This window comes from Centrocercus urophasianus, unplaced genomic scaffold (genome assembly GCF_019232065.1).
Source record: "Centrocercus urophasianus isolate 14NV4802_14NV808 unplaced genomic scaffold, USGS_Curo_1.0 seq_12, whole genome shotgun sequence".
NCBI classification, from domain to species: Eukaryota; Metazoa; Chordata; class Aves; order Galliformes; family Phasianidae; genus Centrocercus; species Centrocercus urophasianus.
In genome coordinates this window covers 50,164,866-50,190,684 of record NW_024884364.1, presented here as the reverse complement: position 1 = coordinate 50,190,684, position 25,819 = coordinate 50,164,866, and the positions used below count along the sequence as shown (strand labels likewise).

The 25,819-nt window shown below is 35.2% G+C and overlaps 1 protein-coding gene across 6 annotated transcripts in view; it reads left to right on the top strand.

Moving 5' to 3' along the window:
* The window catches only part of LOC122155673 (steryl-sulfatase-like), a 99,955-nt gene that overhangs the window by 36,204 nt on the left and 37,932 nt on the right, over positions 1 to 25,819 (top strand). For all 6 annotated transcript variants that reach the window (XM_042809736.1, XM_042809733.1, XM_042809735.1 and 3 more), the window contains 2 exons: positions 386 to 522; positions 24,151 to 24,288. In XM_042809736.1, coding sequence (XP_042665670.1) covers positions 386 to 522; positions 24,151 to 24,288 — 275 coding nt within the window. The remainder of the gene's footprint in view (positions 1 to 385; positions 523 to 24,150; positions 24,289 to 25,819) is intronic.

Sequence of the window (25,819 nt, the reverse complement as noted above, 5' to 3'; positions counted from 1 at the left end):
GTTTCTGGACAGCAGTTGCATTAGGGCTCTTAAACATATACTTCTAAAACTAATAGATTCTTGTAGCCAGAATCTGCTAGATTCCTGGCTTTAAATAAAATCTCTTTCTACAGAGATAGCAAACAGTAATTGATTAATTTCGTTTATTTATTTATTTATTTTAATGCATTCAATTCAGTGTGCACTTAGTTGAAAATTTTTACTTTCTGTGTGTTTGTTGTGTGTTCAGGATTTACCTTGTAATCAGATACTTTATCCTACTTTGTATTCATTTTGGGTTTTTTTGAGCTCCAAAACAATTCTGCTTCAAAATTTTTTAATAAAATAGACTAAATCTAAGTTTTTTATGATTGTAGTTATTTGTTTTGTTTTTCTTTTTCCCCAGGAACCATAATGCACCATTTCTTCTTGTCCTGTCTTATCTTCATGTCCATACTGCTCTATATGCTTCAAAAATGTTCAGAGGAAAAAGCAGGCATGGATTATATGGAGATGCTGTGGAAGAAATGGATTGGAGTGTAGGTATGTTGATCTTAGTTTAGTATCAGTGAAGGCATGTCCATCAAACATAGAATTCTGCAATGTAGATATCTGTAGTATGTTACACATAATTGAGCCTAATAGTTAGGGGGAAAAAGATAGATAAAATATAATAACTACTCTGTGATTAAATTTGTTATGTCTTACAAATACTTACTCTCTTCTTTGACTATAACGGTAAATCATTGTGGACTTTCTTCATGAAAATGGTGTTTCCTTGTTCACGAGTTCAGCTTTGGTGCACATGGATGTAGAGTGCTCTGAAGGTAATGCCTCCTATTTATTTCCATGGAAGCTACAACAGATACTAAGAGTAAAATAACTCTACTTGATAGAGCAAATTCACATCTATAAGCCACCATTAGCTATGCATTTTTACCAGTGACGAACAAGAGCCTGCATGCCATGCTTATAAAAATCTGCGTGGCCATCTGGAAGTTGGCTAATCTTTCATGTAGCTGTAACCACTGCTGAAATGCACCATGCTTCTCCTCATTGTGCTCACATTCACTGTTTGGTGTCCATAAATGTCCAGCAAGTGTTGATTAATGTCAGCGGATGCCATTTTTTCTGCATGGAGGAATTAAATTCCACCCGCTTTGCTTTACATGCACTTCCATGTCAAATGCCATTTTGTCAGACTGTCCCTCTGATGCCATCTATCACACAGCAGCAAAATGTAGTGGAATGTTGGTGGGAAGGTTTAACCATTACTGCCATGCCACCATCTGCCTCTGATGTAGACCAACACAATAAATTAAGAGGCACTGGTTTTGGAGTAGCCCTCGTATTTTTAAACTATGCAAGCATGTGTGGATAAACCTTGTGTATATTCTTCTGCATCTTTTGCATCAAGAATTCTAGTTGCAGAAGTTAGAGGACCAAAAACAAGGTATATTTAATGATTTGTAGTTTATTCAGTACAATACTTGCAGAAATAAACAATTTGGGAAAAAACCTTATTTGGGAGAAACTGTATGCATTTGTAAGGAATGGCTTTCAGTATGAGGGGTAAATGGACTAAGTAGAAAAAAAAGCTCTTATGTATGTCTGATTTTGTAAAGAGAAATAGGATTTAATTCAATATGTATTACATCCTGAATCTTTATCACTTCCGTCAGTGCCAACCTGTATTTAGTAAATCAAGAGTTTGCACTGCATAGGGGTATTCATGAGTCCTGTCATTTCGGTTTGCATTGTCTTTGTGGTAAGCTTGTTTCACTGCCTGGGTTTGATTTTTCTATTTCTTTTTCTATTCCATGTTAGCAAGGATGTTCTAGCCCAATTGACAATTTGCTGTCTTTGGGTTTTGCTCCCCCCTTGAGAAGAGTGGCTCTGGAGTTTAAACACACTGGAAACCTAGGCAGCTCCTGCTTCAGACTATCCAATGATGCAGAGGTGATAGCAGATTGAAAGCCAGAATAACCACAGGCTTTTAAGAGATGTGTCACACAAACTGTTTCAAACTGCAGGACACCAAAATGTGACTTGGAATGATTGAGATAAATCAGATATAAAAATGTAGTAGTGATAGCATAGGAATTTTGGAAAAACTCAAGAGAAGAGAAACATGAGTTTCTTCTAGTATTGGCCTTTATTATAGGAGCATCAGAACTAGTAGGGCTAGACCAATTAGGAAACAGGTTCTTGGCTAATTTAAACTAGTGTACAAATGCCAAATTTTGTCTCAGCTGAGGATTTGACTATTTGGTGTGTAATATGTCTTATAAGACTCCTCTCTTTGGACAGAATGCATATTGGCTCCGGGAGGCAGCAGATGTGTTTAGTTTCTTTGCTATTTTGTTCCTCTATTATTAATATGATAAAAGAAGGCTATGTCTAACATTCTAATAGAGACTGAAAGAAAAACATAGTTTTTTTTTTTTTTTTTTTTTTTTTTAATTGATGAGAGCACTATTTCCATTATTTTCCACTGAAAATTCCAGTCTTAATGAATCAACTATATCAGACAAAGTACATTTATTTTTATATATACTGATGCCGGTAACCATGATTTCCTTGAGTACTTCTTAAGACATTAGTAGAAAAATTAAACAAAATTGTCTGGAAAAGCTGAAAAAAAGAAAACTATTAGCTTTCTACAACGGGTTGTATTATCATTTGTTAAACAAAAATTAGTATTTATGCACAAAGGAATGTAATTTGCAAAATAAATAAGAATAAACTATGCCATATATAGCAATATGCAACACAATCTTTTAATTAAAGATAGTACATAATAAATATATAATATTTATTATAATATAATATAATAATTTTACATAAATAACAACATAATATAATAATATATAATATTATAAACATAATAAATACATAATGAATGTATGGAAAACATGATTATAGTATATCATCAAAAATGCTTGACACTTTCCAGGAAGCCAATCACCAACTACAATTCATTTCTAATAGAAATTTCCGGTGTACAATTTGTTGAGTGTTGAGAAATATCAGTCCTTTATGGATGACTAAAAAGAGAAGAAAAAAAAAAAAAAGAAGAAAAACCTGGAGGAGAACAACAGAAACAGTGTTACAGTTGTCAAATAAGAGTAAAGGAAAATTTATATCAAATTGGGCCATGAAATGCAAATTAAATACTGTCCCTGATTTGAGACCAATTAGTGTCAGAAAGAAAGCTCTAGCTGTCATATGCAAGAGGAAGAACAATTTCTTTTCTAAAAGTAAGGCAGAGAAGTCCACTCTGACTAAGAATCCTAAACGAAAGACAATTCTCCCTTTTTATTTGTTTATTTATTTAAATTAAATTACCTAATTGGGCAATAATTTAATTAAAAGACAATCTCCATGCTAGGAGGTGAAAAACAGATATAAAACATAAGTAAAATACTCTATTGATTGTTTCACGTTTGTGACTTGTTAAACCAACATTGAAGAGTATGATTACAGTCCATGTCAAAAATAGTAAATATAAAGTATTTGAATAAACTTTAGGTCTGTGTATTTTTACTATTTTTGCAAACTGATATGTGTTTAACAGAATCCATTGTTTAAGGCATTCAGTTATAATGTCACTGTATGTGACATGCCTTAGAGAATTATTCTCTGGATAATATTAAATTTGTTTCAATGTAGGCTAAGCACCTTATTAATGCTATTAATTATAATTCAACTGAGAGCAGATAAAATAATCTTGTAGTCTAAAATGGAAAAAGAAATGATGAGTGAATGAAAAGAGTGTTATCCTTCTTTTCCTTCCTCTCTTCTTGCTTTCTTCAATTCAGTATAGGAAAATAAATGGATATTTTCAGAAATGATTTTTTTTACTCTAAATTGCATAACACTAATTTCATTAGTCTTAGCAGTGTGAAGAGTTCTGAAGCCCTCTGTGGACTTGTATATAAGCTGCATGAAGATAGACTAATTCAACACCACTTTTGGAAATGGCTGTTTATTGTTCTGTTTACAGTAGTAAGCCTACTAACCAGTTTTTAATCCCTTGTGGAACAATCAGTGGTGAATGTCTGAAGTGTAAAAATGTCTCAGAAATTGTAGTCTGGCACAAGCTAGTTTCCTGTAAGGTAACTATGCTGGATGTCTTTATTATTAGAATGCCCTTCAAGCTGGAAAAAACTTAACTGCTTCTCTGCCATATTCTTTTATTGTGTATTAGGATCAACTTATGCTAAGATGCAAAAATTTTGCCATCTGATGTTACTTAATTAGAATAAGAGGAGTGGGATCTTAATGTGTCTTACTTTAAGCTTGTGGTTGAAATATCTTAAAAGGTTCAGTAAAATTCTATATTGTGAAAGTAGCTCCATGTCTCTCCAGTACAAAAGAGATAATAGAGCTACTGAAGAAAGTCTGGCAGAGGTCTGCAAAGGTGATTTACAGGACTGGAGCATCTTTCTTGTGAGGAAAAGCTGAGAGTACTGGGACTATTCAACATAGGGAATAGAAGGCACAGGGGAATTTCATCAGTATCTATAGATACCTGAAGGAGTGGGCAAGAAAGACAAAAGGCTCTTTCTATGCCTGCTGACAGGAAAAATGGGCACAGACTGTAGCAAAGAAGGTTCCATCAGAAAGCACTTATTTACTATGGAGCACTGGCAAAGGTAGCTTAGGGAGGATGTAAAGTGTCCTCCTTGGAGATATTCAAATGCTGTCTGTACATGGGCCTGGGCAACCAGTCTGAGTAAGGTGCTGAACCCGAGGTCTGTTCCAACCTTTAACCATTCTGTCATCTTCTGAGATGATCAAAAAAAGGGGAAAGAAACTAGTTGCTAAAATTGATTTATATTTTGAAAACAAATCAGGCAATAGCTTCTAAGAGATAGTCTGGAGGATCCAAGGAGCTATTCACTGAAGAAAACAGAAGCAAAATGCATTATGTTACTACAGTGATTACAGATATTGAGAATGCTGATTATATCTTAAATAGGATTTCCTTACTAAATTGTACACTGTTTTCTTGCTATATCTAGTGATGGACAAGCAAAAAATAAGATGTGAAATCTAGAAAAGAACTTGTAAACCTTAGCTATTTAAAATGAAATCTCACAATATTTCAATAGCTAATGTTATTCAAAGTGAAATTTGCACTAATATAATTCATAGAAACATCTGTAATCAGAAACTTTCATTACTGTAGAGTTTATGTAAGACAAACAGCAGCATGCTAATAATCTCAGACTGAATGAGTTTAAGTAAAGACACCAGGAAACAATTAAAAAAATGAAGAGATTTCACTTCCTATTTATTTATCAGGGAGAAATATTGAAGAATATTCTCACATTTGGATATATAATTTCATAGTTATTTATTATATAATTATATATATTTAATTATATATTGTTTATATATAATTATATATTATTATTATACTGATCCATTTTAGAACTGAACAAAGTAAATATTTGTGTCTAAATGCAAAGAAAGGACTTCAGAGATAAACAAAAAAATAAACCACAGATGAGGAAACAATCATCTAAGGACTGATCTTTTTCTTAAGAGTATTCTTTTGTGGTTTTTTGTTGTTTTTTTTTTTTTTTTTTGGCAGAAATTCATAAAATAGAATTGAATCATTTTTTTCTCCTTTGTCCCTAAAAATGAGCTTAATTTGTCATTATTTTTCACCTGATGTAGTAATTCGTAACAGTGCAAAATCAATTTAAAAGGTAATCAAAGCAGAATGATACCACCATATTATAGATGGTAGATAATCGGACTTAAATTGTTTTATCCAGCTCTGATGAATGTGACATAATCTTAGCTGAGCCTGAAAACTTAAAAGATGAAACTAAAGTTCTGGAGAGTGATGCCTGGTATGTTTCTTGACCTTGCTTTTCTGAATTGATACAGCTATATGTGAGAAGTCTAGGTTTATTTTTAAGTTTTTTTTGTGTTATCATTAAAGATGTTCAGCTAGTAACTCTAGGAATAAGGTATGAAGCCAGTTAAGTACTTTATGAATAGTATTTTTCCACTCTAATCTTCCATCCTGAACTTACTCTAACATAAAAGACTGGTTTTGTTTTTTTTTTCAGCTATTATAGTAGTTAAGCTCTTGAAGCACATTAAGTCTTCAGGTCAGATCTGGGAAAATTGTCAATAAGAATGCAGATTAAAGAAATTTGTAGTTCTGCCATTTATGATGTGGATGCTTTCCAGTTGTGATCTGGGCTAAAACCCAAACACATTTTATATGTCACTAAATAATAATGACTTTCAGTCACTACTGAACAGGACTGAATTTAAAAGGTAAGTGATACAAGACTCCTGTTTACTCTCTGATAAGCCTCCTGAGCTATCTAATCCTCCTTAAGTACAATTTCCTTTTTCTATAGTACATCTTTGTACACAGCAAATCTCCTTGTAACATTATTTACAAGATTTTAAAGTAGATTTTAAACAGCCATTCCTATATCATTTTTTAATCAGCCAGATTTAAGTAATGTCTTAATAATGCATACTCTATGATAGAAAATTTCAGTGTAATGTAGCTTGTTGTAGTAGCAGCAGTGTGTTCAAAATTTGTTGCTATCTGCTGAACAGATTTCATTTGCATCTGATATGACACAGGTTAAATTATCAGCACAAAATATGCTAGTGCATTATTCACTTTACAACAAATTAATACTACCACTTTCAAAATTTTAAAGGTTTTCTGTTAGTAATAAACTTCTGAAAATTGATCCTAATTAAAACAAACAAAAAAAACAAAACAGTGAAATGACATCTAATATTGTGATCAAAATGCTCTAATCAGTGAAGAAAAAGAAATACTTTACTTGAGATAGGCAAATATCTACTGGTAGGAGAAAGCTCACAACTTGTTTCAGATGACCTTGAAATAGCAGAATCCCAGAGATTCTCCAGACTATGAGGATATGAAAGTCTGCAATAAAATGTGCAGCCAACATTTTGTTTGATCTACCACATAAATGACTTTTTTTTTTTTGCTCCATGCTTGAGGTGGGTGGGGAGTCATCATTGGGATTGAGAGCACAATAAAGGTTTAAGCCAAAACTAATATGGAACGTAGTAACTTCTCTGTATACTTGGATGAAGGTTATACGTAAACAGTGCTGAAAAGAAGTAAAAAGCAAGGACACTGAGTAGGGCTCATGATACAGAATTAAGACTAACATCCTAAAGGTAGAGAATCTCAAAAATACAGACCGAGAACACAGTTTAATGGAAGCTAGTAAAGGTTTTGTTGATAATTTGACTCTGTATAACATTAATATGGGTACTGTGAAGCTGCTAAGTGGAATTACATTTCCTCCATCTCAAAGAAATACCACAAGTGTATGATAATCGTAAAGAGAATTGGATCAGGATGAAAGACAGGGATGTGATTTACAGCTCCCTTTTCTATCTTTGGAGATTGTGTCCCTATTTTGAACCTGAAACCTTCAACACTGACTTATGAACATGATTTTACCATCCTTTTTTTCTTCTATGCTTCAAACACAGAAAGAAATATCTGTCAAGTTATTTATAGAGCATGCAATCATGGTTTTCATAAAGAATGAAGTTGAGCTAGTAGGTGAAGTATGTTACTGTTGTAGCTTACATATCAATGAAAGAAGCCTGAAGGTAAAATAAAGAGGCAGAGAAACTAAAAGCGAGAATTTTTAATCTGGTTGTTTAAACCTCCTCATCCACACCCCTTCCTTGTACTTTCAGAAAATTTTTAAATGGATTATCCAGTACCTCAATACAACTGATAGTGTGCATGAATAATTGTACATTTGTACAGCTACACAGAAGGCACAAAATAACTTTGTATATTACAATATCCAGTTTTACAAAATGGGAAATACGAATTTTTTTATGCTTGTATCTTCTGATACAACCATACAGTTATGTCATTTTTTTTCCACTGGCACTTTGTCTTCTCATAACAGATCCCCTTCTTAATGAGCAGCTATTCAACAGTAGATGTATCCTAGTTGTTAAATATGAATTTTCATGTTCTATTTAACAAAAACAGTACTGAAGTTCTGTTTTGATAAAGACACTACAGAGGAACCTGAATAGACTGGATTGATGGGCCAAGTGGTTAATTGTATGAGATTAAATACAGCCAAATGTTGGATCCTGCATTTTGGTCACAACAACCCCAGAGAACTCTGGAGGCTTGAGGAGAAGTTGTCAGAAAGCTGCCTGATGGAAAGGGATCTTGGTGTACTGATGGACAGTCGGCTGAATATGAGCCAGCAGTGTGCCCAGATGGCCAAGAAAGCCAAGTGTCCTGGCTTGTATCAGGAATGGTGTGGTGAGCAGGACTACAGAAGTAATTTTCCCCCTGTACTTGGACTTGGTGAGGCCCCACCTTGAGTACTGTTTTCAGTTGTGGGCACCTCAGTACAGCAGTGTTGGAGAGAGAATCAGGTTGTGTCGTGACAAGAGGGTAAAGGCTTTAAACTAAAAGAGGGTAAATTTAGATAAGATAAGATTTAGATAACTTCCACTGGGAGGAAGTTCTTTGCTATGAGGATGATGAGACACTGGAGCAGGTTGTCCATAGAGGCTGTGTATGCCTCATCCCAAAAGGTATTCAAGGCCAGGTTGGGGCTATGAGCAATTTTGTCTGTTGAGAGATGTCCCTGCCTTTGCAGAGGTGTTGGGACTAAGTGATCCTTAATTTCCCTTCTAATCCAAACCATTCTATAGAGATTCTATAATTCTGTGAATATTGTTAATTGGCAGGATGATTTGTATTAGTAAATTGACATGAAATTGAAATTTCTTTTCAAACTGGCTGAATTATAAGGCTCAGATTCCTGGTGGTAATAAGTTCTTGTTGATGGAGTTGGTAGAACTGCGTTTTTGTCAACTGTGGTTTTTTGCTTCTTTTTTGGTAATACTTTTGGTTGCTAAAACAACAATAATAAGTAAGCATGCTAATAATACAAGATCATTCTTCTTCTAGTAGGTATTGTACATTTTGCATTACAAAAAGTTTGTAGGGATTTTCTATTTGGTTGGTTGGTTTTTGTGTTTTAAATAGTAATAATAAAAAAAAAATTGTACTAGCAGAGACATAATTGACTTTTTAAGGTTTGGGAAAATACAAGTGTAATGACGTTTGATGTCATCTACATGGACTTGTGCAAGGCCATTGACATGGTCCCGCACCACATCCTTTTCTCTAAATTGGAAATAAATGAATTTGTAGGCTGGACTATTTGGTGGATGTCGTAATTGGTTGGTTGGTCGTAGCCACAGGGTTATTGTCAGAAGCTGTGTGTCCAGATGGAGGCCGGTTGGAAGTGATAGTGTCCATTTTGGGAGCAGTGCTCTTCAACATCTTTTTCAACGACATAGACAAGTGGGATTGAGTGCACCCTCAGCAAGTTTGCTGATGATACTAAGCTGAGTGGTGCACTTGACATAATAGAAGGAAGGGATACCATACAGAAGGACATGGACAGGCTCAAAAAGTGGGCACAGGAGAACCTAATGAGGTAAAACAAGACAAAGTGCAAGGTGTTGCACTTCGGTTGAGGCAATCCCAGGTGAGAGTACAAATGGGGAGAACTCATTGACAGCAGCCCTGTGGAAAAGGACTTGGAGATACTGATGAATGAAAAGCTGGAGATGAGCCAGCAATATGTGCTAGTAGCTTGGAAGGCCAACAGTATCCTGCTGCAATGAAAGAGGGGTGGCTAGCAGGAAGATGGAGGGGATTGTCCCCTTCTGCTCTGCTTTTGTTAGGCCACACCTGGAGAACTGTGTCCAAGCCTGAGGTCTTCAGTACAGGAAGTACGGGTAGCTGTTGGAGCACATCTGAAGAAGGGCCACAAAGATGATCAAGGGTTGGAGCATCTCTCCTATGAAGATAGGTTGAGGGAATTGGGCTTGTAGAAGGAAAAACTCTTGGGAGGCCTTGCTGCAGCCTTCTAGTACTTGAAGGGAGCTTACAAGCAGGAGTGGGTCTGACTTTTTAAGCAGTCTGACAGAGATAGACAAGGGGGAATAGCATTAACTAAAAGAGAGGAGCTTTAGCTTAGATGTTAGGAAGAAATTTTTTTACTCGAGGATGGTGAGGCAGTGGAACAGATTGCCCAGAAAGGTTGTGGATATTGAATCCCTGCTGGTGCTCAAAGCCAGGTTGGATGGGGTCCTGGCACCTTGATCTAGTTACTGGCAAGTCTGGCCATGGGAGAGGGATTGGAACTTGATGATCTTTAAAATCTCCTCTAACTAGAGCCAGTCTATGATTCTATGGATTAGTTAAGGGCAGGATGGCAGACTGACAGCTTTGATGTTATCCAGCTTTTTCCCCACTATCTGATTGTAAAATAAGTCATTTATGTTTTGTTTCATGATGCTGCTTAGGAAAAAATAATGTTGAATCTTTACTACGCTTTCTTAGTTGTTTCTCTTTTTTTAATGCCGTTTTGGTTTGTTGTTTTTTTCTTTTCTTTACACATTTCATTTAATATACTCAAGATATTTTTTACTATTTTGAAAAGCTTTCTTTTTGTTTTCTTTTTATTTTTGGCTTATTTCCCATATTTTGTATACAAGTTACTCTCTTTAAATTATTTCCTTTCCCTATCCAGCAATGAAAAACTTTTTATAACATATTGCCATGAAAGGCATGGTGTAGAAACTCTGAGAACACCCAACTGATGTTACATTAGTAAGCACAATATACAAAGGAACATCTAAAGTGCTGAATTGTTTTCTTGAGATGATGGAAGAGAAACTCCAGGATAATCAAATCTCTTTCTTAGACTAGCATGAAGTTGTATTCTAAAGCTTCAATGGATCTTGCAGCTTGCTGCTATCAAAAATTGAGACAAAAGGGAGATACCTCTTTTACCTCCTTTTCCCTAGCAAGCTTCCAAGGAAAGCATGGTAGGACTGAACAAAACAGAAAGAGGGAAAGCATCTTCCTCTTGTATCATGTGTCCTTTTAGCAACCTAGTGGGTAGATATCATGCTGCAGCATCATATTGAGTTTATTGAAATTATTTGTAGTTAACTTGGCCCATTGGTGCTTCAGTTTGTATGGTTTTAAAATTAATCTATCATTTCTGTACTATGAGGATAAAAGATTTAGGCTCTTAGATTTTAGCTAGTGGTAGTGGTATTTGTGTGTTAAGTATTGATTTTAATTCCGTTTCTAAATCAGACTGAAATTTAAAAACAAAGCAGACAAACAAGAAATAATAGAAATGCAAATATGCTTTGATCTTAAAGAACAGAGTGCCTTGACCCAGAAAAGAAACATGATTTTTTTCTTTTTGCAAACCCAAATTTAGCTTTATTCTAATTATTTGAAATAAAAGAATAGCTTAATGTGTCAATATTTCACAGAAGGTTGTGGAAGGTACTATTTTTGGCTGCGTGAAAAGTATGGATGCATTTAGGCTGTGTGAAAGATACCAAAATGCTTCTTTGTAATTTCAGAATAGAGTTGATTAAGCAGACACAGTAAATAAATAATGAATATGTTTGTTTCTTTATTTACAATAAGAACTTATGTAATTTGTCTTGTAAAATCATTGCATCGTATTGGAATTATTGCAATCAATACATTAAATTAAAAAGTGTAAGGAGCCTTTGTCATTACATGTTTTTCAGGTGCTCATTTTGAAAGGTTTTGGGACTCCATAGCTCTGAAGTTTATAAATCTGAAGTTAGAGTTTCTTTCTACAGTGAAGAAAATTTATTTTTCCATTTCTTCCTAACAAGTTTTGTCAAAAAGAAGCCTTAATGAATTAACTCAAAAACTTTATATCAGAGTTAAATGGTAAATATTACTGTATTTAGAATCGAAAGAAGGGGTAGTAAATGAAATACTGTACCAGAGGGTTTCAGAGGCTTTGAGACATGGTGTTTGAAAATAGAACTTTTTAAAATAGAATTATTCACATACAAACTGGGGTAGATTGGGGTAGTCAGAAAAAAATATTTTAACAAAATGTCTGTGGTATGTTCGTTAGTATCTCTGAAAATAGGACTTCATTCCCTTTTGGTAGATTCTTTTATTTCCCTGTCAAAAATGATCAAGGCCCACACAGTAGTATACATATAGGAATACTGTTATGGTATTCTGGTTCCAAAATAGAGTTTTAAGACCAGGTTCCTGTCTCCCATGTTGATATGAAATGTCCCATTGATGTAAGTGGTCGGGTTAACTTTAACATAATCTGCAATAATGGTTTTATCTTCCATTAAAGAAATTTCTGCCTTCCTGATGTAAGAGAGGTACACTTTCATCTAAGGGTAGAGTCTGACCTTCTTTTTTTCAGCTCCTCATATAGTAAGAGCAGATAATTAATTCTTTTCTTTCTTCTGTAGTTCCTCTTTGCTAGTGCTCCCAGTGGATTGTCACAGGAAATCACATTGTATTTTTTTCCTTTCCTTTTGCTGCATTTCATTAGTTGGCGATCAGTGACCAGTCTCTGCTAATAATAGCTTGTCAGAACATTGTTGTTTAGGTAGTTTTGGGAAGACTGGGCTTTAAAAAAAAGGAAAAAAAAAAAACTGTAATGCAGTTGAGATTCAAGGAAAGATATCAATTTGACAGATTTCAATACTACATCTTCTTTATGAAGAAGTGTCTTTTTAGATGAGCTAACAGATTTTTTTTTTTTTAATTTGAACTAACCCTTCCTTCTATATGTAAATATTACCAAGTTTCATACAACTCGTGCATTAGCTATTCTTCCCTGAGATTTGAAGAAGACATAAAAGAGAATAAGATTACATTAAGATCGAGATCTTTATGTAGCACAAATATGTGTTTCTAAGTGTCAGATATCCTGGTCCTTTATACTGTTTAGTTGTTTTGCTTTGTTTTATTTTGTTTGTTTTGTTGGTTGTTGTTGTTTAATTTTATTTTGTTTAAATATGGTTTTTTCAGGGACTTCTTTGGAAAAAAATTAAAGTGTGCACACAGAAAAGCAAGAGACCTGTCCTGATCTACACCTTTTCCTTTTTAACCATTCTGGGGTAGGTCTTCTGTTTGTGTAAAATGTAACTACACTGGAGTCAGTGGAACTGGGCTGAATTGAAATCAACAACCATGATATGGAAAGGTTTTTATGGTTGAAAACAATGCCATCGCAGTCTTTCAAACAAACTGTATTTATTAGAGATTTGGCTACATTAAATAAACAATAATACTAAAAAAAGTGAAGTTTACAATAGAAAAGCAGTAAATTTTGTATCATAGTTTAACCACGCAGTCAGAAATGTAGCAGATAGTGTTCCTTTCTAATATGTGTAAGAAAGTGTACTTTACTAGCAAAGCTGGCAAGGAAAAAGAGGAAAGCTGAGGCGGCTGCCAGCGACTCACAGGCAGGGAGCAGTAGCATACAAATGTCAAATGGCCATTAGCAGAAAATTAGAGAGAAAACCAAAGCCAAAGGTAAGGATGCTGTCTGTGCAGTTGAAAGTGGGATGAAATGTCCCATCTGTCCCTTGAAGTCCTGACTAGGGCCAAAATGTTAAGAGTTAAAATAATACAAGTTCCTTTGTATTTACCACACCACATCCCACAGGACAAGCTTTGAACATCCTCAGCATGGTGTTAAGGGCAAAGTGCTGCTAGAATTGCTTTTTCAAACCAGTATAATTTTAATAAGGCACAAAAGTGGCAGGTGTCCCTATAATCCTGTAACGTCTATGGGATTTTATCCTGAGTGTTCTTGCCAATTTAGAACTGAGATAGTCAACCCCATATCCTAGATTTCTCAGTAATTTTCAACTTTTGTGCAGTTCTACTGTAGTTCATCAGCTGGCTGCTGTAAGTACCTCCACATACTTTTCATAAAAAGTGAATGACTGGTTTTAGCAGATAAAGAGAACTTTGAGGTCTGTCTCAATAGGAAATGTTGGAGAATAATATCACAGTTCTTTTGCAGAACATAAGCTGATTTGCTGATGTGACATTTAATTACTTCCTTTGTTCTTTACAAACCTTAGGAATACACAGAATAAGAATAGAAAATAATTGTTTTGACCAGGAGAAAATGGTGTAATGAATACACTCTCCAGAAACATATATACAAATGCTCTGTCCTACTTTTGTGATATTTAATTGTTGAATCTTGATAAGGATAATTAGTTACTGAGTACAGCTAGCCATGTTTTTCTGCTGTCTTTGAGTGCAGAAATATATTTGCTTTTGATAAATTCTCATTGCCTCCAACACTGAAACACCAGTCTGTTACGGAAGCATTCATATGAAATGTTGAGATTTTAAACATCTTCTGTTCACGAATGACTGTCATGCAGCTTCCATAGATTTGCTGTTAAGGGTTCAGAAAGAATTAGTACTCTGAAAATGCATACAGTAATAGAGATGTACTAACCCCCTCTAATCCTCTGTAACTGCCTCTCACTTACAGAATAGCACCCTTACCATATTTATGAAATATTCTCTTTGGGCCTTCCTAGTCGTTGCTTGCTATCTGTGCCTTGAAGAGTTTATCTTAGTTATAACAGTCCCTTCATCAGATTTGCAGTTAGATTACTTTGTTTCTTGTATCTATGTTAATATTTCAATTGATCTGTAGTGTTACTTAGGTGAATAATCTTTCCCCTTTCAAATTTAACTTTCAGATTTATCCTTAAAAAATAATCTTAGTGGGATTCTGGTATACAAAGCAGAGATTTCCAGAAATGCTTTGCATTCTTCTCACAATTCACACTGGAAAGTCTCCCAACTTCCTTTTCGGTAACTTCCCATTACAAACCAAATGACAACTAGCATTTGTATTGTATCTGAACATTAGTAAACTCAAGTTAGTAGCTATGTTAGTAATTCTGCATCACATTTTGCTTTATTCATGAGTAAAAATTTGGTAGAGAAAAGGCAAAGAAACATACTGATGATCTCAGCGCCCTCATTCCATCATTTTTTGGGGGGCATCAAATACATCTTTACCTAAGCTAAGACCTCAAGTTGTTCCAACCTAATCTGAGACTAATGTATTTATCTTTCCTAGACTTCTCAACAGAAAAAGACAGCTTATATTCTTTTCCCGTAGACATCTGTTTTAACAGTGAATACTGCTGTGAAACTTAAGCAAAAACTCTTTCCTAGTCTAGTCTGGATTTCCTTTTTTTTCAAGAGTACTTAAATGAATTAAGGATTTAAAGTTTTGTTTTACAAGATAGTTTGTCAGTCTTTTGAGATAAACATCAATAATCAGTGATGAAGACGAGAAATAAAGTTACTTGTTTTCCCTTCTGATAGTATCCTAAGTAGCTTAAAGCTGTGTAAATACTGCTATGCTGAATATGCACACATTAAAAAAAAAAAAAAAAAAGAAGAGAGAGATAATTATTAAAAAATAAAATAAATTAAACGTGCTGAAATATTTGTGGCCTTAAATTTTCTTGATTATTCTCACCTCCTAAAGTTTAGAATGTCATCTTGAGTTTACATTGGAGTTTACATTCTATGGTGGAAAGTTCCCCTGAGAACAATTTTCACGGTCAGACATTCTTTCTTATTGGTATTAAAAGTGTCTGTGCAGAGATTCATTCACTGCTAGTGTGATTTGGAGACAGTGATTGCACAGTAGACTTCAAGTGTCTTAGGGCACAAAAGGCACTGAGTTGCCCAAAAGCATTTAGAGAAGTAGGTGACCTGACTAGCCTGCACAGTGATTGGGAAAAATGGAGATATCATGTCAGGAGGGCAAAAAAACAAGAGTCTTCCATTCTGTGTGTGAATTAATGAGCAGCTACCTTCATATAAGATTGGATTTTGACAATAATTAAAATCAGAAAGCTACAAAATGAAAATAATAAAGATTTGATGACGAATGCTAATCACATCCTGATAAAAATACTTTTTGCTTTATAGTATACGATGTCTAAACTCAGTTACAAATTCAGCAAAGATAAAAAAGCTTGTCTAGTGAAACATGAAAGGTCAAACAATTTTATGGCAGTTTCAGTTTTGTTTGATAAGTTATAAAAATGAAACAAGACACTGACATATAACTTTTTTTTTCAAAAAAAATGCAGAAGATTAAAATATAGTATTACATTTGCTTACCTGTTTAAAATTATTCATACTTTAATCTGAAAAAAATTTTGGCATTATGCATTTGGATCTAAGAATATGTACATATTCAATTTAAATCTGACTCTAATAAATGTTTAAACCTTTGAAGACATAGAGAAGTGTTTCTTTTATCACTCTTCGGTTATCAATTACCATAAACTTTTATTGAAATGATCAAACAATTGAAGTCTTAATTTCATCTGACAGTCTAATTCAAAAATGAATAGTATCCTTTGATTGCCATTACAGTTCACCTAAACCCTTTCCAGAATTTGGAGGAAAACACAGGAGATCCTGGGGTAGTAGACAGTATACTTTGCACTATGCATCTTAGTTGTACAGATAAAATGGCATCTTATTCTCAGAATTATGATGCAGATTTGCCCAAGAAGTTATCACATCTGTCATGAAAGATAAAAATGTGATGGACCCTCTAAAATCTCATGACCATCACTCATATTTTAGCATTTTAATCAGGCTAAGAATGATGATTTTAGTTAGCCTGGTGTAGAAAAGATAGATGTAAGGTCTAAAAGTGAGCTTTATGCAATGCACTTATTAGCACTTTATTATCTAAATATTAATAGGAACATGGACACCAAAATAGTTATACTTTTGATCTCTAATAATCCCCAAAACTATATCATTAGTGTTTTACTATCAATGTGAATATGAAAACCTTGTTATCAATGTAGCAACTGTACTTACAGCTGTTCACAACCACAGTAGCCACAACTGAACTCTCAGCTTTATTATCCATGTAAGACTATATAAACAGTCACAAGCCAATTCAAGCTTACGATTGCAGGAGAAAATCATACTGATATCTTAGCTAACCCTACACCATTTACCTTGTTATATTTTTTAGAAGATGGTCCTTCTGTGAGCCCTTACACCAACTATACTTGTCTGATATTCTACATGTAATCTTGACCTATCTTCTTACTGATTTAAAAGGTAATTTACCTTGCAGTTTAGATAATTGAAGCTGAAGCTCACTTTCCCCTTCTGTGAAAAGAATTCAGAATTTCTGGGGCCAAGTCATTCATCTTAAGAGAGCTGCATGTGAAAACATTGATTTTACTTCAGTGACTTTAAAAGGTGGTGTAGTAACTATCTCTCATGTAGATGCGGATGCTGATTGTAAATTGCACCCATTATGCATCCATGTGAATCTTTCTTGTGTAACCAGCAGAGTTTCAGTGTGAGATTCATCAGTCCTACCTTTTTTTCCAGTAATGACAGATCTGAACTATCTTTCATTCTGGAGAGTACTGTGGAGAAAAAAAATCAAGGCAACCTACCTTGATTTCAGAATCATTTTACAGTTGGATTAGATGATATTGTAGGTTCTTTTCCAGCCTTGTGATTCTATGGTACTGTGATCAAGCAGATAGATAAAGAATTTGTTTAGATTATCAGAGTATAATATGAGAAAAAAAAACTACCATTGGAGCAGCTATCTAATTAATTATACATAGAGTAGTAATACTGTAGAATGTGTTTACAACTGTCTCATACCCAAGGACAGTATCAAATTATTTTGTCATTTATAAATGCTGTTTCTTATGAATTTTGAATAAGTAATATATAATGCATATGTTAAGATACATCACACATGTAGAATTCATGTAATTTACACATTACTTAATTCTAAACTTGCTCAGAGATCCCTGGAGTATGTACATCCTGAGGTAGAATAACTCTTAATCAGTTGTCTTTGCAGGGGCTTCATCTGTTTGTTCTTGCTCCTGTTTATGTAGTTTCCAGCTGTTGCATAGGGCATCTGAGTCTCATCTTGAGAGGAGGGAAAGTGCATACACTTGAGAAGGTCCTACTGAAATAAACCCCTAAGTATGATCCCACTTACCTATTCTTGAGTGCCTAAGAAGTCGTATTTTTTCCGACTTAGAGAAGGCCACTAAATTATCATACAAACTGCCTTGGTGACATCAATTCTGCTGCAGTTACTCCATCTGTGTTTGACTCCATAATTGACTTTTTCTCATTCTGTCACCACATGATCTTGTTCCCAGGTAGGAATAAACCAGTTCTTCCAAACTATGACTTCTTTTTTGTTATATATATTGTTATACATGTAATATAGTTTGTGTGCGTGTGTGAATCATGTATTTTGTGATATATATTGTTATATATACTGTTATATATATTATGTACATAATCTTGTTCCAAAATTAGCAACTAGTCAAGAACAGTAGAAAGGAACTTTAGATATGGGGTCAGTGTCTGCAGACTATCAGGATATCAGCAGAGAAAAAAATTGACTTCAGACCAACTCTACTGTTGTTCCATAGACTGACTGTTTCCTCAGTGGTGCCAGTATTTTAAGTGCATTTCCAGATTCTACTCTTGAGTTTAGTTAATTGGAAAGGAATCCAGGTCAGAAAATCCAAGAAATCTTTGTTATGCAAGCAGAAATATATAAAGTGGTGATGATGTATCACAAATGGATGCTCCTGCTTGTCATGGTATTATGATTTTTGGTTATCAGTATTCCACATCATAACATCATGAAGTGCACTGAGAGTTAGCCACAGAACCAGGCCAAACCACCCTGTAAACCATTGACTCTGCTCCTAATTAAAACACCGATAAAGATGTACTTTTTCAAAACAAGATGCTGCTTGTGTAGCAGAACGTCCTTTTGACATTGACAATTCCACTAAACTATAGTAGTAAAAACTTGGCACATTTTAAATCTCAGCTTTATACTTTGAAGAAGACTTTGCTGTACAGATTGTATCCGTAATGTAACTTTATAAATAATGTTAGCACAGTGAGACTGATTCAAGACTTTCCACTGAATCTGAACTTTGCTTTCTTCCTACAGGAATTATTACGTACTTTAAAAATTACTTATGTATTTATTTTCTCTTCTAATCAGTTTATTAGCTGTTACTTTCTCTCACCGTTGAGGTTCATATGCTAATGATCCCTCTATACAGAATCATGTCTTTTTAGGTGAGTGCATTCAATTAATGGACTACTTAATGTTCCGTACTATCAATCTATTACTTTGTCCCAGAATTTCCACTTCCTAGTGGTTGTATTATAGCTCTGAATGTTAAACAAGTTTCATGCAGAGTTTATGTACTGCTCACCATATGTGCATCAACTTCTTATTTTGCTGTCAGTGGTTTTATTATTTTCCATCTTTACCTCTAGTGTTGTGCTCAATGAGTGGGTCTGAAAGTGATAATTACTTCCCCACTGCAGAGACAAACTGATTTACATATTTATCAAGGGGAAACTGTACAGCTTTAAGCATATCAGAAAACATTTGCATATTTATAACCTGAAATGTGCAAAAGCTAAAATTAAGATATGGATGTGTTGATCTCAGTTACTAAGCTGATTTTTATACAAAGGTTTTAGTCAGTGTACTTTGTAATCAGATCAGTACATTAAAGAATGAAGTCTCTTTTTTATTACACAAAATCAGTATAGAGATTAAAATGTTTGTTAACGTGTTAAAGTTAGTGGGCAGAAGTTGCAACATTGTCTTTATAAGGTGAAAATATTAGCCTTTGAGCCTGGAAGAGATGATGGGGTTACCTTAATTTAATTCCTGTGCCAAGAAGAAGGTCCCAAGAAATTTAATATGTAGCGGATATTTAGCTAAATGACATCATTATCTTTTATGAGAGCAGTATAGGCTTCCAGATATTTATATGTGCAGGCGTTATGTGTAGGAAGTTGCGCATGTATTCAAAACACTCTTAGCTTGTCATTCTCAGACGTAAGCCCCTTCAGCTTTAAAACATGTTACTTGTCATTCTGATTAGTTATGCTATTCAAAAGCAAACATTAATATCAGCAGGGAATTCTGACATGTAAACTAAACAGAAGAAAATTCTCTAGGCAGAGATGTGATGGCTGATCTTCCCAGATCAATCTTTGTCCAATAATTATCTCAAGCTTACTATAAACTTCTGGATTTGACAGTCATGTCAACGTCTGCTGGGTGGGATGAAAAGTTCTATTAAAAGAAATTTCTTTTGTCATGAACTGTCTTGTCCTGAGCCATCTTTAAACCTCCTTCTGAATCTTACTTTACTTTGAATCAAGCAAGCTGTTTTAAAGCTTTCCTAATGAGTTGAGAGATCTTTTTCCTAGTGCCTACACTACACACATGTATTCTATAGTTTATATTCTAGAGCATTTTTCCCCCCATAATTTCATCAAGATTCTACATTATTTCAAATTAATACAGGTAACCCTTCTGTCTATTGACTTCAAATGACTGTAAGTTAATTATGAAGCAAATATATTTTTCATACACTTGCTTGACTGGATGAGATTTCCTAATTGTTAATACATTTGTAACACTTTATTGTTCAGTGTTTGTGCCATGTTTTCAAACAAGTAGTCATTTTTTATAAATCCTATAACATAATGTGCGTGAGCATAGAGGGAATCTTACACGGTTAAAAACTTCAAAAATTAAAATCAGCATTATATAGGTAGGTTCAGCTTCCATTTATGCTCGTGTTAGTCAAGTTGAATAGTGGCATAGTGCTGTCTGTTTCCTCCTAAAGAGTAGAGTCAATTGCTTTCATCATTTTTACATGAGTATCAGTCCACTGAAGTCAGCATTTTCACTTTCACAATGAAACAATCCTATAATTTAACATAGCTTGAAATGAGAGTGGAGAACAGAACGTAGAGAGCTCAGCATTTTTCAGAAGAAGCTTTGCTTAAATTTTGAAACATCATCTTAATTAAAACAGGCAACATCTTAATGCTATTCTGAATTATTTATTTATTTATTTTTGTGTAAATGAAAGAACATTGTGTAATGATCATATGTCTCTGACTCAATGTTAGCCACTGAATTGGAATATACATTTCTAGAATGCTAATAGGAGGAGAAGGTTGAATGAAATTATAGTTGCTCAGTAGGTTCAGAATTTGTGCAGCTCTTTCAGTGTTAAGTTTATTTTGTTGTTTGGAATGCTGTCTTTCAAAATCTGTTCTGTTCAAACCAGAAATATGTAAGCAATGGCATTCACCAAGATCAGTATGGATCTTAATTTTTTAGAACAAGACTTTCAACTCAGTCTTTTTGATAAAGCATCTTTCTATTTTTATTAATAGTTTCCTGCATTGGGGATTTCAAGCCATCATTGCTAAAACTGAGCTACAGTTTTCCAAGTGTTTTGACTTATTTATCCCACAGTTTCATATTCTGAATAAACTTTTTACTTTTACAAACTTTTTACATTTGTATTTTGTTCAGAAACTAGAAATGGGATTCAAACAGATCAGCTAGGCATGCAAAAGCCCCATTCTTTTAATCAAAGATCATATATGACGACGTATGATAAGTATCCAGTCATATTTTGTGGGAAGCAATACTGTTACCATCTTACTCTGATCGCATTTAGCTGTCCACAACAGTAATGAAAATTTAACTTATGTAGTAAATTTCTTGCATTTCAGATTACTTTGTTTGGTCTCTAATGTTTACTTTTACTAATATTTACTTTTCAATTAATTGCCTGTTTTTTCTTTTTAGTCAATAGATTTTTTAAAAAGGCCTTTTTGCAGTAATGATTCACCTTTTAAAAAGTTAGTCAGCTAAAACAGCCTGGGTGAAAATCCTCCTTGTTCATTAAGTAAGATTATCTCAGTATGTTTATACATCAGTCTTAGCTTAATTCTAAAGTATCTTTATAATCTGAAGAAATAATAAAATTAGAAGAGTAAAAAATACACATATTGTTATTGGAAAATGATAAAATTTATATTTTGCTTATTTTATATTCTTTGCTTTCAAAATTAATATAATGTATGGCAGTATGTCAAAGATATCTGCTTACACTACATGCATTGCATTTTTATTGTTTTGGCTACCATTTAGAAATGCTAATAAATAGATGTATGACATATGTTAACAGAAACCATATCATTCAGATGTACTTTAATGGATCTTATTTTAGACACTTTATCGGTTATTTATACAGTGTTCGTTATAGAAGGTGTAGCTGTTCAAGATAAGAATAGAAACCGAAGCTTTGGTTCATTTCTGTGAGTGCATTGAGAATGTGAGTCTATGACAATAGTGTGTTATTTGAATTAATTAATTCTGAGAGGACAATTGAGCCAGTCAAAATTAACATTCAAATTGGAGCGTGCCAGAATGTATAAATAAAAAGGATCAAGAGAAAATCACAGAATCACAGAACTGAAGGGGTTGCTAAAGTAGGTACCCTACCATAGGCCACACAGGTAGGCCTCCAGATGGGTCTTGTATATCTCCATAGAAGGAGTCTCCACACCCTCTCTGGATAACCTAACCTGTTCCAGTGCTCTGTCATCCTAATCAGAAATAAATTCTTCCACTTGTTAGTACAGAGCTTCCTATGTTCAAGTTTTAGGCCATTACTCCTTGTCCTATTACTCCGCACCACTGACAAGAGCCTGACCTCATCCACTTGCCTCCCACCTCCCTTCAGATAGTTATGAACATTAATCAGATCCCCCCCAATCTTCCTTTTCCCTGGCTGAACAAACTCAGGTTACTCAGCCTCTCCTCATATGGGAGATGCTCCAGGCCCTTTGTGGACCTCTGCTGAACTCCTTCCAGGAGATCCCTGGCTTTTTTGATCTGCAGAGCTCAGAACTGGATACAGTATACTAAATATGGCCTCACTAGTGCAGATTAGAGGGGGGGAATCATCTCCCTCAGCCTGCTGGCCATACACTTTTTAATGCACCTGAGGATATCATTGGTCTTCTCGGCCACAAGGGCACACTGCTGGCTTATAGCCAACCTCTTGTCAACTAGGACTCATAAGTCCTTCTCTGCAGAACTCCTCTCCAGCAGATCGACCCCCAGTATGTACTGATGCATGCTGTTATTCTGCCTCAGGTGCAAGACTGAATGTACACTTGTTCTTGTTAAACCTCATCAAGTTCTTTCCAGCCCAATTCTCCAGTCTCTATAGGTCTTGTTGAATGGTAGCACAGCCTTCCAATCTGTCAGCCACTTCTCCTAGCTTTTTGTCATCAGCAAATTTGCTGAGTTTGGACTCTATCCTTTCATCCACATCATTGATAAAGATGTTGAACAAGACCAGAACCAGCACTGACCTCTGAGAAACACCACTAGTTACAGGCCTCAAAAATTATCTTTATATGCTTTGGGATCCCTGAAGAATAAGGTTAAAGCTTATTTGCAGGCTAATGTGTGCTATATTCTTATTCTTTGGTTAGTTTCCAAGGCCAATAATTTTCGATTCCTAATCAGTATTAAATTCACTGGAGCAAGTTACAAAGAGTTACAAAGAGTGGTTTCACACTCATTAGTACAGAAGCCTTCTTTAAAGAATTCGGTCTAAATAGATGTAGATGTATGTGCAGTGCGAGACTCCTCTGCTGTGCCAAGGGAAAGAAGTCTTTTGTGTAAATGAATGTGAGGACTGACTCTGTGTTGGAATTTCAGAGCATAACCATGTGGATTTTTCTTTTAATTATGTGCACACGTGTGCTTGTTACCTTGCATATTAAAAGTTAATAGATGTCTATTGTTGTATGACAACAAATTAGTGACTAATTAGTAGGCTTGATCATGAAACCATGTTGCCTCCAAAACCATTCCATACCTTAACTTTTTTTTTTTTTTTTTTTTTTTTTTTTGGTTGAGAATTTCTTATTCTAGCATTCACATGGGTTTTTGCCATGTTGCCTCTACTGGTTGCTAGGCAGCACAGCTTTACCCCCAAACTCTTAACTATATTCTGTATACTGAGACTCTTTCAGAAACCTCAATGGTTTCTTGCTGTGGAGTTTTTGTCATTGAGAGCAACTGCTTCCAAAGATCACTGGCTCTCTGTGGATTAGCTCATTTTTCAGTTGTACACAAATCTTCTCATTTTATACTTCAGGAAACACCACTGCAATGGAACCATAGTCTTGACTGCAACAGGCTGTGTAAAATTGTCCCCTTCTGCATCCTGTATATTGTCAATTACTATGTGTATTTGTACTTGCCAAGATTAATTACAACAAGCCACCCAAAAGCACTATGTTTTTTTATTATTATTATTTCTTTTTAGGACAGATTCTGGATGTGCTGGAGAATTATAATCTGAGCAACAGATCTCTTGTATACTTTTCATCTGACCAAGGGGCTCATATTGAAGAAATCTCTAGTTCTGGAGAAGTCCATGGAGGTTGCAACGGTATATATAAAGGTGAATGTTCCCTGATGTTTTGTTTTGTTTTTTTTTTTTTTAATTGTGTCAGAAAATACTGTCTTGGTTTTTTTTTCTAAATCTGTAATATACTCTAGGGTCAAAAATTTCAAAATTTCAATTTCTTAATAGTAAATGCTCATGACCTTCACACTAAATCCAAGCACAGGCTTGGATATATATAATACAATGAAGGACTGAAGACTTTCAAGACAAGGCTGCATCAGGCCTTGGGCAACCTCGTCTACCTGTGGATGTCTGTTTTCATTGTAGGGGAGCTGGACTAGATGACCTTTAGAGGTCCCTTGCAACTCTAAGATTCCATGATTCTATTGACCTGGTGTAGAGCAAACAAAGGCAATGACAGAGCCTTTACTTGAGAAATAGGTGCTATAGGAGAAGATATCCATGAGGAATAAACTCACCCCTCCCAGTAACAGTTTGGAGAAAATGATGAACTGAGGAATGTGATCCTCCTCCATTCATACCATCGCGCCGCAGCAGAGAAGGGTGGGGGGAAAAGGGAGGCTCAGATGGCAGATGGGAACTATTGTGGAGACAGAAGGAATGGATCTAAACCCCCCTCCCGCCACTCCAGACACTCATGTACTCACATAGCTCACCCATTGGTTCAGGCTGTGACCTAAGAATTCCACTACACCTGGATAGACATAGACTGGATTGACCTGGATAGACTGGATTGATGGGCCAAGGTTAATTATATGAGATTAATTATGGCCAAATGTTGGGTCCTGCATTTTGGTCACAACAACCCCAGACAACTCTACAGGCTTGGGAAGAAGTAACCGGAAAGCTGCCTGATGGAAAGGGATCTTGGTATACTGAGGGACAGTCGGCTGAATATGAGCCAGCAGTGTGCCCAGGTGGCCAAGAAGGCCAAGCGTCCTGGCTTATATCAGGAATGATGTGGTGAGCAGGACTACGGAAGTAATTTTCCCCCTGTACTCAGACTTGGTGAGGCCCCACCTTGAGTACTGTTTTCAGTTGTGGGCACCTCAGTACAGAAAGGACATGGAGGTGCTGAAGCAGGTCCAGAAAAGGGCAACAAGGCTTGTGAAGGCCTTGGAGAATATGGCCTACGAGGAGAGACTGAAGGAATTGGGGCTGTTTAGTCTGGGGAAAAGGAGGCTGAGGGAAGGACCTTATTGCTCTCTTTCAATATCTGAAAGATGCTTACAGTGAGAGTGGGGTTGATCTCTTCACACTGATGACAGGTGACAGGATGAGTGGAAATGGCCTCAAGTTGCACTAGGGTAAGTTTGGGTTGGATATCAGGAAAAACTTTTTTATGGAAAGGGTTGTTAAGCACTGGAATAGGCTCCCCAGGGCGGTGGTCGAGTCACCATCCCTGGACGTGTTTAAAAACAATTTGGATGTGGTGCTTAGGGACGTGATTTAGCAGAGGGTCGTTAGAGTTAGGGTAGTATGGTTAGGTTGTGGATGGACTCGATAATCTTTTCCAACCTGAGCGATTCTGTGATTAAACTGCATTATCTTTTTCATGGCTCAC